Source organism: Anomaloglossus baeobatrachus, chromosome 4, assembly GCF_048569485.1.
Source record: "Anomaloglossus baeobatrachus isolate aAnoBae1 chromosome 4, aAnoBae1.hap1, whole genome shotgun sequence".
Taxonomy (NCBI): domain Eukaryota; kingdom Metazoa; phylum Chordata; class Amphibia; order Anura; family Aromobatidae; genus Anomaloglossus; species Anomaloglossus baeobatrachus.
This window is the reverse complement of record NC_134356.1, coordinates 668,069,913-668,084,531: the sequence shown is the minus strand read 5'-3', so window position 1 is coordinate 668,084,531 and position 14,619 is coordinate 668,069,913. Positions and strand designations below refer to the sequence as shown.

Sequence of the window (14,619 nt, the reverse complement as noted above, 5' to 3'; positions counted from 1 at the left end):
TAAGATGGGTCGTCATTTCATCTTTCAACAAGACAACGACCCAAAGCACACAGCCAAGAAAACCAAGGCCTGGTTCAAGAGGGAAAAAATCAAGGTGTTGCAGTGGCCTAGTCAGTCTCCTGACCTTAACCCAATTGAAAACTTGTGGAAGGAGCTCAAGATTAAAGTCCACATGAGACACCCAAAGAACCTAGATAACTTGGAGAAGATCTGCATGGAGGAGTGGGCCAAGATAACTCCAGAGACCTGTGCCGGCCTGATCAGGTCTTATAAAAGACGATTATTAGCTGTAATTGCAAACAAGGGTTATTCCACAAAATATTAAACCTAGGGGTTGAATAATAATTGACCCACACTTTTATGTTGCAAATTTATTAAAATGTAACTGAGCAACATAACTTGTTGGTTTGTAAGATTTATGCATCTGTTAATAAATCCTGCTCTTGTTTGAAGTTTGCAGGCTCTAACTTATTTGCATCTTATCAAACCTGCTAAATCTGCAGGGGGTTGAATACTACTTGTAGGCACTGTATATTGTACCGTGTGACGCCGGCATAACTCCTTCAATTTACTAGATCACCAAAGATGCTAGCATTAACCCCTCGACTACGTTAGACCATCAACATGCTTATGTTATCCATTTCAACACCCTTTGCCACCAAATAGTTCCTTCAGTACTTTGGATTTCCCTCCCGACTGTAGAGCATAAAGTTTGGTGACATAAACTCTTCCCCAAAAAAGGCCACTAAGACACCCTTGACTTCAAAGGATTTATCATTAACCCCTAAACTATCTCTTCCTGCCAGAAATACTCAATTTAAAGGGGTTTTCCACTTTAAGAAAAATGGTCCCCAAATGCTTCTATACACTTAAGAAAACAAACGCACATAGTGTTCAGAGAGGGACACAACCGGTGTAATGCTAGTCACAACTTACGGATCGTATAGATGGAAGGGTAGTCAGACAAGCAAGGGGTCAGGAAACAGGAGGACACGATAGGACACAGGGAGCAAGCAGAAACGCAGTCAAATCACAGGCCGAGGGTCAGAATTCCCCAAGAGTACATATTAGATTCAGGGACCAAGTAGAGACATGGTCAAGTAAACAGTGCGAGGTCAGAAGCCAGGAGATAATGACAAGAACAGGGAGCGAGCACAGAGGAGTCAATGAATGGGTCAACAAACTTAGATCAGAACAGACAGTACGACAGGCGAGGTTCTGGGAGAGCATGTGTGGCGCCCTGGGCAAGCCAGGACGTCACAAGAACAACACCAACACACCCCACACTCCCGGTCAGGCACACCGAAGTCAGACAAAAACCCTTGTTGCCTCCCTCCAGGGGCTGATGTCCACACCAGGGGGTGGGCCAGGCGGTTGGCCCCGCCCACCAAGGAGTTCACAGTCCTGGAGGCGGGAAAAGTAAGGCAGATTAGTTTTGGAAGTACAAGTGGAAGGAGGAAAGTGGCAGTAGAGAAGCCTGAAGTTGGTCCGGGTGTGTGGCCCGGACGGATCAGCAAGGTTGGCAGACGGTGGTGACCGTCTGCAGGAGTGGCCTATTGGAGCTCACCGTAAGGACCGTGGACGGGCGGTGGCCCGGCGGTACCGGACCGGTACGCAAAGAGAAGCCAGCACCATCCGGCAGGGGCTTACGGACCCCGGCAAGGCTAGGAGTCGAAGTGAATTTGCCAAATCCGATAGCGAAGGGAACCTCCTGGGTTTCCCAGCAGCCAAGTCCCGACAGAAGGCAACAGTCCAACCGAGAGAGGGAAACACAGTCACCGCCAAGGCTAAAGTTCCCAGGGCCAGAGCCTGCGGGCAAAAGGGGCTCCTTCAGCACCCATCCAAGCTGGGGAGCGGGTTACTGGTGGGATCCCATTGGAACCGTACACGTTACACAGGTGCAGGGAAAGGCAGTCACCATCAACCTGCCGGGAAGAGAAACACCGCAGCCGTCTGTGGGACCCGTCCATCCAGCCGTGTGTTTTACCGAGAACTGTGTCCTCATCATTGGCTGAGTGAGTACCACAGTGCCGTACGGCACAGTGCTGCCCCCACGACCCTGCACCTCACCAGGCCCCGTAACCCGCCTGCCTTCCATCCCTACCCCATCACCGGGCCCCGGGACAACCAACCCCCTACCCACGGAGGGGAGAACTAACATCCAGGCTGCTCCCTGTCATCGCTTCCGGGATCCCCCGTCCAGAGCAGCGGTGGTGTCACCAATCTCACCACAACCGTGGGTGGCGTCACGGACAATACCAAACCCCCACAATCAAATCCCCCTTTTCACTCACGGGCGAGGAACGCCGCTCGAGTCCCCGGGATCCGGCCCACCGCTCGAGCCACCACCGAGCATCAGCAGCAGCGGCCGGACCCGAGTAGTGGGAGAGCGCAGCGTCCCCTCCTCCGCCCGCGACACATGCTCAGTAATGAAGACCAGAAGGTGGAACACCTGAGTAATCAGCAACTCCCTGAACCTGCATGGAATCCTGTACTGTCAAACAGCCTGTCAACTAGTGCTCAAAGAAACACAACAGACCATCTCCAAATGCAAGATGCTCTGCACAAAGGAAACACGTCACTGCCGCCACTAATGTTCAGGAATGCGTGGCAGAGCATCACCAGTGTGCAAGATGCCCTGCACAGAGGAATTGTGACAACTAGTCCCTCAAAGCTTAGTGGCCACTACTGCTTCCTGTAGATCAACTCCTATTGTAATTAGTGATGGGCAGTCTGGCACTTTTTGGTGATCCAATTCCATGGCTCCACTCACGAAAAGAAACCGGTTCTTTCGGATCATTCATGGCTTCCTATTAAATATGTATTCACCACAGGTGGACACATATTTAAGCTTCTGTTAACGCCACCAAAACCATACCCACCGACGGCTAAATCTCACTCTCTCACAACGGGCCAATTAATTTACAAGGTGGGCAGGGTTTTGCCCACCAAATACCAATATTTTACGCCCAGTGACACCAGTTAAGAGAATTTAGTGGCTCTCACTGGGGACCGCCTCCTGTCAGTCACAGCAGGGAGCAGGATCTTTGTGTCGGGTCGTTCACGACTGACAAATCACTAATTGTAATAATAGATGCTGATCTGAAGTTATTGGCTGCAATAGCCTCTAAACGTGAGACAGAGCAGTGGTGTTCCTATATTTTGTTTGCCAGAGGGGCAGTTTACATTCTAGGCAAAAATCTGGTGATCAGAAATTCCAAAAATGATCTTTTTTGAAAACAGGTTTTTAAAAAACCTTGATGGAAGATACTCACTGTGCATTAATAGTCACCGAAAATGAGTTATCTTCTAGATACATGAAACTTTGCTCCGTCTTGATGGCAACCTCAAAGCTTGGTAGGACTGATGTTATGATGAAAAAAGAGAAGCCCTTCTAAATAAGTGGTGTCATTTAGCAAGTCCGGGACTCTGAAACCCTCCCGATAATTCTCTTACCGTATTCTTTCAGCTCAAAGTTAGTGGTGAAGTTCTCAGGTGAATCATCATACCTGGCGAAGAGGGTCCAGGTGCCAAGACTGAAGACAAAGCCATTAGTACATTAAATAGGCAAATATATTTCCAAACTTATCATTAAAGATGAGCGGTGTTCAAATTGAACTGTTCACCAATCTCAAATTTGACCTGTTTTTGGCGATGTTCGAGTCGTTCGACGAACGCGAACAATTAGCTTCAAGTTCAACAGTTCGAGGTTATGTTTGATAACGGTTCGATCACCAAAAGCGTAACTGGCTTTTCATAGTAATACTGTCATTCAATGTTAATACAGTGGAACCTTGGTTAACGAGAACAATCCGCTCTGAGACTGTGCTTGTTAACCAAGTTACTCGTTTAGCAAAGCAAGATTTCCCATAGGAAATCATTGCAATGCAGATAATTCCTTCCACAACTTGTTAAATCTCCCATCCTGGTCCCCTATTGTGTCATTCCACACATGCACAAACACGTACAGTACAGACCAAAAGTTTGGACACACCTTCTCATCTCTAGAACAACTGTTAAGAGGAGACTTTGTGCAGCAGCCTTCATGGTAAAATAGCTGCTAGGAATCCACTGCTAAGGACAGGCAACATAACAGAGAGAGGTAGTGGAACGGGGCTTTCAAAAACCGCGCCAAGGATCCCAGATGTAATCTTGAATCAATGTATTTTTATTTTGGCATAGGTCTACGCGTTTCAGGAGGCTCAGCTCCCTTCCTCAGGACCAGCAAGCACAAGATACATCAAATCTCTGTGATTGTGATTGTGATTTGATGTATCTTGTGCTTGCTGGCCCTGAGGAAGGGAGCTGAGCCTCCTGAAACGCGTAGACCTATGCCAAAATAAAAATACATTGATTCAAGATTACATCTGGGATCCTTGGCGCGGTTTTTGAAAGCCCCGTTCCACTACCTCTCTCTGTTATCTGCCGTTTGGGGTACTGCTGCCGTGATCCACATACATGCTGCTACAGGAGTTGTGCCTGTCACAACCCTGATTGGTGAGTAGGATTACTCTTCTTTACCCCCTGGTTATCAGGGTAAGACCCTATGCGCTTTCTTTTCCACAGGTCCTTTGCTTTAAGGACAGGCAACAAGCAGAAGAGACTTGTTTGGGCTAAAGAACACAAGGAATGGACATTAGACCAGTGGAAATCTGTGCTTTGGTCTGATGAGTCCAAATTTGAGATCTTTGGATCCAACCACCGTGTCTTTGTAGAAACGGTGAACGGATGGACTCTACATGGCTGGTTCCCACCAAGAAGCATGGAGGAGGAGGTGTGATGGTGTGCGGGTGCTTTACTGGTGACACTGTTGGGGATTTATTCAAAACTGAAGGCATACTGAACCAGCATGGCTACCACAGCATCTTGCAGCGGCGTGCTATTCCATCCGGTTTGCGTTTAGTTGGACCATCATTTATTTTTCAACAGGACAATGACCCCAAACTCACCTTCAGGCTGTGTAAGGGCTATTTGACTAAGAAGGAGAGTGATGGGGTGCTACGCCAGATGACCTGGCCTCCACAGTCACCAGACCTGAACCCAATCGCGATGGTTTGGGGTGAGCTGGACTGCAGAGTGAAGTCAAAAGGGCCAACAAGTGCTAAGCATCTCTGGGAACTCCTTCAAGACTGTTGGAAAACCATTTCCGGTGACTACCTCTTGAAGTTGATCAAGAGAATGCCAAGAGTGTGCAAAGTAGTAATCAAAGCAAAAGGTGGTTACTTTGAAGAACCTAGAATATAAGACATATTTTCAGTTGTTTCACACTTTAAGTATTTCATTTCACATGTTTTAATTCATAGTTTTGATGCCTTCAATGGTAATCTACAATTTTCAGAGTCCTGAAAATAAAGAAAACTCTTTGAATGAGAAGGTGTGTCCAAACTTTTGGTCTGTACTGTACAAACACGTACAAATATGCGCAAACATAAACGCACACACAGATATTATGCTCACATTACCTTCCGTTCCATCGCCGACCTCCTGGGACTTGCAGTTCGCCGGTACAAGATGTGTATCGGGTAACCATCGTGACCGATGACGGAACTTCAGCTGCCAGAGCGCTGACGTCAAAGGACATCGGGTAACCATCGCGATGAGGGAGGAACTTCCTCTGTCAGACGCTACTCAAAGGCAGTGTGCTGGCCAATCATAGGCAAGCGGCTCCTGCCTTTGACATCAGCGCTCTAACAGCGGAAGTTCTTGGCATCGGTCGCGATGGTTACCCGATACACATCTTGTACCTGCGAACTGCAAGTCCTAGGTGGCTGGCGATGGAACAGAAGGTCAGGTGAGCATAATATGTGTGTGTGAGTTCGTGTTTGTGCATGTTTGTATGTGTTTGTGTTTGCCTGCCATTGTTTTCAATGTTGTTCGAAGGTGTTCGAACGTTTGACAAACACACCCCAAGTTCGACGAACCAAACCAAACTCGAACATTATGGTGGTGGCTCATCTCTACTTATCATGGACCAAGAGTAGACTCCTCTTGAAGATATGGACAAGGCGTGGAGACCTAAATGTCTGAATCAGACTGTGATAGTTGGACTTTAGGGATGAGACATTGATTGAGATGCTGTAGTCAGAAGAGTGGGAATTTGAGAAAGTTGCTGTAATATAGGTCATGGTTTTTTACCCTTTGAGGCACTGTTATTTGGGTCTCAGTGCTTGCATCTTTAGGGACATGGCTTGAATGTCATGGGAGCTGAGACCCAATCCGAAGCTTGTATCCAGCCAGCAATGTACCATGTGCAATTCACAATGATCTTTTCTTATATAGCAGAGAGGACTTTGAGTTTACCAAACAGAGGCCAAGTAGACCTTGTTAAGGAGGCAACATGAGCATCACTCACACTCAGGATATGAGCTGGAGTATTGGGTCATTTCACAGGAAGGTTGAGAGGGCCAATTGTTTAGGCCAGAAACCAGTAAGCAATAGTAAGCAAGACGCCTATGCATGAGAACAATATATCCAAAAGCAGGGACCTTGTTGGGGAGTCTTTATCAGGACAGGTAGACCTGTCTAAATGTTCTTCTCACCTGGCCAGCTCTGACAAATCATTACTTTTTGAGACAAACCCATATGGATCAGGAGAAAAGACGTCACTTTTTACAATGATTCCTTGTGGATTCTAGACAAAAACAGGAGAATGATAAACTTTATAAGGTTGTCGACATTTTTTGTTTACAAATTCTTTCAGACAAGGGACATCAACAGTAATCCCATAACAGTGATATCCATAGTGCCTCCATAACAGTGATATCCATAGTGCCTCCATAACAGTGATATCCGTAGTGCCTCCATAACAGTGATAGCCATAGTGCCCCCATAATAACAGTGACATCGACAGTGCCCCTATAATAACAGATTTTTAATAAGAAGGCCTCATTCATAGGCGCAGAACAGAAGGCGTCTCAGCTCCTGGTCACCTCACACTTAAGGGTGCTTTACACGCTACGATATTGCTAATGATTTATCGTCGGGGTCACGTCGTTAGTGACGCACATCCGGCGTCCTTAGCGACATCGCAGCGTGTGATACGTACGAGCGATCTTAAACGATCGCAAAACAGGCAAAAATTTTTAGTTTTGGAGTGGTCATCCTAAAACCAAATATCGTTGCCTGTTTATTAGTAATCTTGTTCCTCGTTCCTGCGGCAGCACACATCGCTGTGTATGACACCTCAGGAACGACGAACATCTCCTTACCTGCCTCCACCGGCAATGAGGAAGGAAGGAGGTGGGCGGGATGTTACGGCCTCTCATCTCTGCCCCTCCTCTGCTATTGGACGGCTGCCGTGTGACGTCGTTGTGACGCCACACTACCTTCCCCCTTAGAAAGGAGGCGGATTGCCGGCCAAAGCGACGTCGCTGACCAGGTAGGTGCGTGTGACGCTGCCGTAGCCATAATGTTCTCTACTGCAGCGATCACACAATATTGCACACACAACGGGGGCGGGTGCTATCGCGCACAACATCGCTAGCAATTGCTAGCGATGTCGCAGCGTGTAAAGCCCACTTTAGGCTTCATTCAGACATCAGTTTATATCATGTGCAATAAAAACGTATCGAGTTTCATCAGAATTTGGTCAATTTCATCAGATTTTTGACTTATGAGAATTTTTTTTCTCCACCTTGTCCTTTAGCAGTGAAAAACTGACTTTTGTCACAAGCTCATCGAATGGCACTGCCAATTTAGAACAGATCATTGTTCTCATAAACGAAAAGAATGAATCCGTGGAGTCAGTGATGGGGACGTGTGTTACGAGGGGCTGTCTGATAATAACCTAAAGGAGTATCAGACAGTCAGGGTCCACCGTGCAAAGACTCTGCTGCAGACTATGGCAGAGTGCAATACCTCTGTTAACTCACAGAAGGATATAATAAGTAAGTAAAGCAATTCCTCCCTTACTTGGAGGGTGTGTGGAATGATCTCTGTTAATAATCACAGAGACAAAGGCAATGTGTGCGAAATGGCACCTACCTAGGTCCGCTCTTCTAGTGGTGCAAAAGAGACGAACAGCAGCGTAAGCCGCACAAAGCTCCTACCTGCGTTCGCTCCACTAGTGTGCGAGGACACGAACCACTAGATATGGCACCTGCCTAGGTCCGCTCTTCTAGTGGTGCAAAAGAGACGAACAGCAGCGTAAGCCGCACAAAGCTCCTACCTCTGTTCGCTCCCCTAGTGTGCGAGGATACGAACAACTGCCAGACGCAGTATAAGGAACGTTACCCTAGCGGCAACGTCCACCTACGAGTCGAATCACAAGGCCCAGCCGGACCATGTGCCTCAGGCACCTGCCTATGTCCGCTCCCCTAAGAGGTAAGGATACGGACAGCAGCCGAAGCTGTAAGGTATAAGAACGCTACCCTGCCGGTAGCGCTCACCTAGCATAGACAGAGGAATGCCTAGAGGAACGCGCACAGAGCGTCTACTCTTATGCATGAACCAAGAGGACTGAGCGCCATGCGGCGTGTGTCAGGGTCTTATATAGACTCTGTGCCTCATCCAAGATGGAGGACACCAGAGCCAATCCGCTGCCAGAACGACAGGAGTGACGTCATGCTGGCCTATCACCGAGCAAGGCGTCACAAGCACATGACCAGCGACCAATCGGCATAGAAGGTGTCAGAGACATGTGACCTCGTGTCAGCAATGATGTCACCCGCACATGTGCAATGGCTCCAAGATAGGACTTAGTCTCCGGCGCTCGCACATGTGCAGTAGCAAGAAATCTGGACTTAGTCTCCAGCGCTCGCACATGTGCAGTAGCAAGAAATCTGGACTTAGTCTCCAGTGCTCGCAGCAACCGTAACAACGTGCTCACATCTCTTTCATCAGAAGGATGTGGCCATTATACTGTATAGTCAGGTTTGATATCAGTCCTAATGATGTTGGGGGTGATTGTGACCCTCCTTGCTTATCTGTAGCAGAATTGGCTTCTCCTTGGACCCCTACTTCCCCCTCCCATGCTCAACTTTTGTCCTGCCCTCATTTAAAGGGAACCTTTCAGGTGCAATATGTACCCGGTACCCCAAGCAGTTCTGGGTGTATATTGCTAATCCCTGCCTGGTCGTTTAAAGGGATCTTTAGAAAAGGGATTTCTAAATATATCTGGGTGCTTATTGAACCTGATAGGTTCCCTTTAAGAAATAAGTCTTACCTGAAATTCCACTATCACAGTAGATTTTTTTGGCTGCAGTTTGTAATTCACTGGAAGGATCCTGTATAGAACTGGAAGACAAGAAATGTCGATATTCTGTGACTAAAAACAATCAACTTGTCAATATCATAGTAAGGAGATAAAGCAACATTCAACTATTATTAAACTTTTATTTTAGGATTTGTGCGATAATAGAGAGGAGATACTACTTCTGTCCACTTGATAGTGCCACTGCTGTCCATTAATGTGAATGAGGCTGCAGTACCAAACACTGCCTGTGATTAAAGGTCGGCGCTACATGACACTAAGTAGATCCATGTATAATATAATACAATGAGATATACGAGGGGCTGCTGATAAGCCTTTGGCTTTATGATTTTTTTTTTGTTTCCATTGTAACTAGTGTTACATCACATGAAAGTCTTATGTGTCTAATATATGTTTTCAAAATGTTGTGTTTGTTGCTTATGGCAACAGTGTTCTACACACGCGCGTCTAATACGATATTCACAGCAACTGAGAGCAGAGGAGTGATAAAATTCTTCTTTCTGCAAGGAAAGTCCGTGAAGGATATTCATGGTGATATGTCGCAGGCATTGGGGGATCAATGCCCTTCATATTTCACAGTTAAGAACTGGGTTGTCAAATTTAAAACTGGCCACTTCCACACCAATGATGAGAAACGTCCTGGACGTGGTTGCTGTTCCGGAGATCGTCGATGCTGTGCACAACCTCATACTGGAGAATACACGAATTTCAGGTAAAGCAATAGCAGACATCATGGGGATTTCCCTTGAACGTGTTTGTGCCATTATCCATGAACATTTGGACATGAGGAAGTGATCTGCAAGTGGTCCCCAAATGTGTGACAACAGATCAGAGAAGTATGCGAGTGAAAACTTCCCGATCTATTTGTCAGCGTTTCCAGACTGATAAGAATTTCCTGGATCGACTGGTCATTATGGATGAGACCTGGATTTATTTGTATGACCCTGAAAACAAAGAGCAGTCAAAAGAGTGGATACACAGTGGTTCTCCTCATCCAAAGAAGTTCAGGGTGCAAACATCAGCCACTAAGGTGATGGCGGCTGTGTTCTGGGATAAGGAGGGCGTGCTGCTAGTGGACTACCTTCAAAAGGGTTCCGCCATCAATGCAAGGTATTACATTGAACTTCTGGACCAATTGAAGACAGCTCTGAAGGCCAAAAGGCGCGGCAAGCTGTCCAAAGGAATCTTGTTCCTGCAAGAAAACGCCTCCGCTCACACTGCACAAGAGACCACGGCAAAACTGGCAGAGCTGGTCCTCCAGCTGGTTGACCACCCACCTTATTCACCAGATCTAGCTCCCTCCAACTATCATCTGTTTCCAAACCTGAAGAAACACCTCAAGGTACCAAATGTCACACCATTTCTGATGCCATACCTGCTAGGGATGCCTGGTTTGAGGCACAACCGAAATCCTTCTTTTTGCTAGGCTTACAGAACTAGGAATATCGATGTAAGAAGTGTGTTCACATCAGTGGAGAATATGTGGAAAAAATGTAAAGTTTCATCATCCTATTTCTGGGTAAAGCCAAAGACTTATCAGCAGCCCCTCGAAGAATCATATGTATGTTATATATTCTGTTCTTACGTTTAGATCCTGGGGTATAGATGGGTTTGTCAGTCTGGATGAAGATGTAGCCATTGTGGAAGGACAAAAGGACGTGTTTCTCCAATGAACATCCCGAAGTTGTTGCTTTGATAGTGACAAATTGTTTCTTCATCGCAGTTCTCATAAAAGTCTGAGATGGAATCTAAAATAATAGAATATTTATCATAAAGTATATAAAGTAAACATTAAAAAAGTAACAACTAAAAATAAGAAAGAAAGAAGGAAGGAAAGAAAGAAGGGTAGAGAGAAGGGGCAACACAAAGGAAAAATAGGAAAGAGTGAGAGAAAAAGAAAGAAAGAAGAGAGAAAAGAGAGAAAGAGAGAAAGAAAGTAAGAAAGGTTAAGGAAGGAGAGAAAGAAAGAAAAATTACGGAAGGAAAGAAAGAAAGAAAGAAAGAAAGAAAGAAAGAGAAAGAAAGAAAGAAAGAAAGAAAGAAAGAAAGAAAGAAAAACTAAGGAAGGAAAGAAAAAGCAATGAAAATAACCAAATAAAGAAAGCACAAAAATAAGGAAAGTTATTAAATGAAATAATTGAAGAAATCAAGATAGAAGGAAAGGTAAAGAAAGGAATTGGAATAAAAAGCTGAGAAAGTGAGTAATTGAAATGAAGGAGAAAAGGATGGAGGAAAGAGTGCAAATGAATGGGTAATTGTTGTAAAAATAAAGAAATAAAGATTGGAGGAAGGAACACTGGTCCACAGTCACAGTGACAGCAGACAGGACCGGCGGTGTTGCTTCTGCCACTGCACACACAGCTAACTTACATAGCATGCAAATTAGCCATGTGTACTGGAGGCAGGGTGAGTGAGGCAGAGCAGGGCTCAGCGTGCAGCAGTGTGATGAGTTTATCATTTATCATTCTCATCACACTACTGCAGGAAAGCAGAGCCATGGATGTTGCAAGGACTCGGCAGCCGGTGGGGTCATGTAACTGCTCTGTGAGCTGAATACAGGAGCGGGACAATGGCCGGGGGTAGTGGAGGGACCTACTGACTCCAGCCCCTGCCTTGCTTCAGCTGCATGCGCGTCAGAAGGCACATATCCAGCTAAAATGTATCGCGGCTCAGAGAAAACGCTGCACAATGTGGGAGTCAGGCAGGGTGAGTAAAATGTTGTTTTTTTTTTTTCTTTTTGTGGTAAGTATGCCAGGAGGAGCCCAGCAAGGGGACATATATGCCAGGAGAAGGACATATTTACCATATATACAAAAATGTGACCTAGGGGGATATATTTACCAGGAGAACCCCAGGATGGGCCATTTATACCAGGATGGGGACATATATACCAGAGAATTTGGCCCTGAGAGGGGACATATATACCAGGAGGAGGATATATATGTTAGGAAGGGGACAAATAAACCAGAATAGGCACAGGAGGGGGACATATACCAGGAGGGGGACATACATACCAGGATGGGGACATATAAACCAGGAGGATGACATATATACCAGGAGGATATTACAGAGGCAGTATGTGTGTGGGAGGGGATGGTATACAGAAGGGTAATGTTTGAGGGGGTGATATACAGAGGGGCAGTGTATGGGGGAGGATATTATAAAGAGAGGCAGTGTGTGTGGGTGGATATTATACTGAGGGGCGGGGTAGAAGGTGTGCTATGGAGACGGCCGGTGGGGAAAGTCTATTATGGAGAGAGGCAGTATAGAATATGTGTTATGGAAAGGGGCAGTGTAGAAGGGGTATTATGGATAGGTGCAGTGGGGAAGGTGTATTATGGAGAGACAGTGTAAAGGGTGTATTACAGAAAAATATGGTGTAGAGAGTGTATTATGGAAAGAGGCAGTGTTAGAGGTGTGCTATGGAGAGGGGCAGTGTAGAGGGTGTATTATGCATAGAGGCGGTGTAGAAGGTGTGCTATGGAGAGGGGCAGTGTAGAAAGTGTATTATGGAAAGGTGCAGTGGGGAAGGTGTATTATGGAGAGGGGCGGTGTACAAGGTGTGTTATGAAGAGGGGTGGTGTAGAGGGTGTATTATGGAGAGGGGTGGTGTAGAAGGTGTGTTATGGGTGGGGAGGTGTACAAGGTGTATTATGGAGAGAGGCGGTGTGAGAGTATATTATGGAAAGAGGCGGTGTAGAAGGTGTGTTATGGAAAGGTGCAATGGGAAAGTTGTATTATGGAGAGGGACAGTGTAGAGGGTGTATTACGGAAAAAGACGATGTAGAGAGTGTATTATGGAAAAAAGCAGTGTAAGAGGTGTACTATGGAGAGGGACAGTGTAGAGGGTGTATTATGCAGAGAGGAGGTGTAGAAGGTGTGTATGGAGAGGGGCAGTGTAGAAAGTGTATTATGGAGAGGTGCAGTGGGGAAGGTGTATTAAGGAGAGGGGCAGTTTTTATGGTATATTATGGAAAAAGACGGTGTATAGGGTGTATTATAGAAAGCAGCAGTGTAGAAGGTGTGTTATGGAGAGGGACGGTATAGAGGGTGTATTATGAAAAGAGGAAGTGTAGAAGGTGTTTTATGGAGAGGGGCAATGTAGAGGGTGTATTATGGAGAGGGGCGGTGGGGAATGTGTATTATGGAGCGGGGTAGTGTAAAAGGTGTATTATGGAGAGAAGCAATGTAGAAGGTGTATTATGGAGAGAGACGGCGTAGAGGGTGTGCTATGGAGAGGGCGGGTGGGAAAGTGTATTATGGTGAAAGGCGGTGTAGAAGGTGTATTATGGAGAGGTGCAGTGGTAAAGGTGTATTATGTAGAGGTGCAGTGTAGAAGATGTGTTATGGAGGGGGCCAGTGGGAAAAGTCTATTATGGAGAGAGACAGTGTAGAGGGTGTATTATGAAAAGAGGCAGTGTAGAAGGTGTGTTACAGAGAGGGGTGGTGTAGAGTGCCTATTATGGAGAAGGGCAGTGGGGAAGGTGTGTTATCGAAAGGGGTAGAGTAGAAGGTGTATTTTGTAGAGAAGTAATGTAGACAGTGTAGAAGGTGTGATATGGAGAGGGCTGGTGGGGAAAGTGTATTACAGAAAGAGGCGGTATAGAAGGTGTGTTAAGGAGAGGGGCAGTGTAGAAGGTGTATTATAGAGAGGTGCAGTGGGGAAGGTGTATTATGGAGAGGGATAGTGTAGAAGGTGCATTATGGAGAGGTGGAGTGGGGAAGGTGTATTATGGAGAGGGACAGTGTAGAGGGTGTATTACGGAAAAAGATGATGTAGAGAGTGTATTATGGAAAAAGGCAGTGTTAGAGGTGTGTTATGGTGAGGGGTGGTGTAGAAGGAGTATTAAGCAGAGAGGCAGTGTAGAAGGTATGTTATGGAGAGCGGCAGTGTAGTGGGTGCATTATGGAGAGGGGCAGTGTAGAGGGTGCATTATGGAGAGGGGCAGCGTAGGGGGTGTATTAGTATATTATATATGTTTGTGTGTGTTTTTACAAGAGTGGCAGCGGACTGTGGAAGGTTTGCGGGGTGGAGGCGGAGCAGGGGTGGAGACTAGGTGAAGTCTCAAGGGAACCCAGAAATGTTGACAGTGTGGGGCCCTGAAATTTCTAGTGGCGGCCCTTTGAATGAAATAAAAAGGACGTTACGTAGGAAAGAAATTAAAAAAAAAGAAGTAAAGAAAGAGTACTGAAAAAGCAAATTAAATAAAGGGAAATGGAGGAAGGAAGAGGAGGAATGGAATGAAAGAAAGATAGAAAGAGAGAAACAAAGAACGAAAGAAAGAAAAAAGAAAAACAGAAAATGAAAGGACAAAAGAAAGGAAAGAAAAAGAGAAAATGAAAGAAAGAAAGAGGGAAGAGAGATGAAAGAGAGAAATGAAAGATAATCGGTAGGAAAGAAAAAGAAG

At 45.9% G+C, this 14,619-nt stretch overlaps 1 protein-coding gene across 1 annotated transcript in view; it reads right to left on the bottom strand.

Annotated features, from left to right (window-relative positions):
• Nucleotides 1–14,619, bottom strand: part of LOC142304353 (venom factor-like) — a 157,784-nt gene that overhangs the window by 129,411 nt on the left and 13,754 nt on the right. Inside the window, exons 3-7 of the mRNA XM_075346658.1 lie at nucleotides 10,797–10,959; nucleotides 9,164–9,234; nucleotides 6,540–6,631; nucleotides 3,457–3,536; nucleotides 3,276–3,363 (exon numbers count right to left, since the gene is read on the bottom strand). Of these exons, the coding sequence (XP_075202773.1) occupies nucleotides 3,276–3,363; nucleotides 3,457–3,536; nucleotides 6,540–6,631; nucleotides 9,164–9,234; nucleotides 10,797–10,959 (494 nt within the window). The remainder of the gene's footprint in view (nucleotides 1–3,275; nucleotides 3,364–3,456; nucleotides 3,537–6,539; nucleotides 6,632–9,163; nucleotides 9,235–10,796; nucleotides 10,960–14,619) is intronic.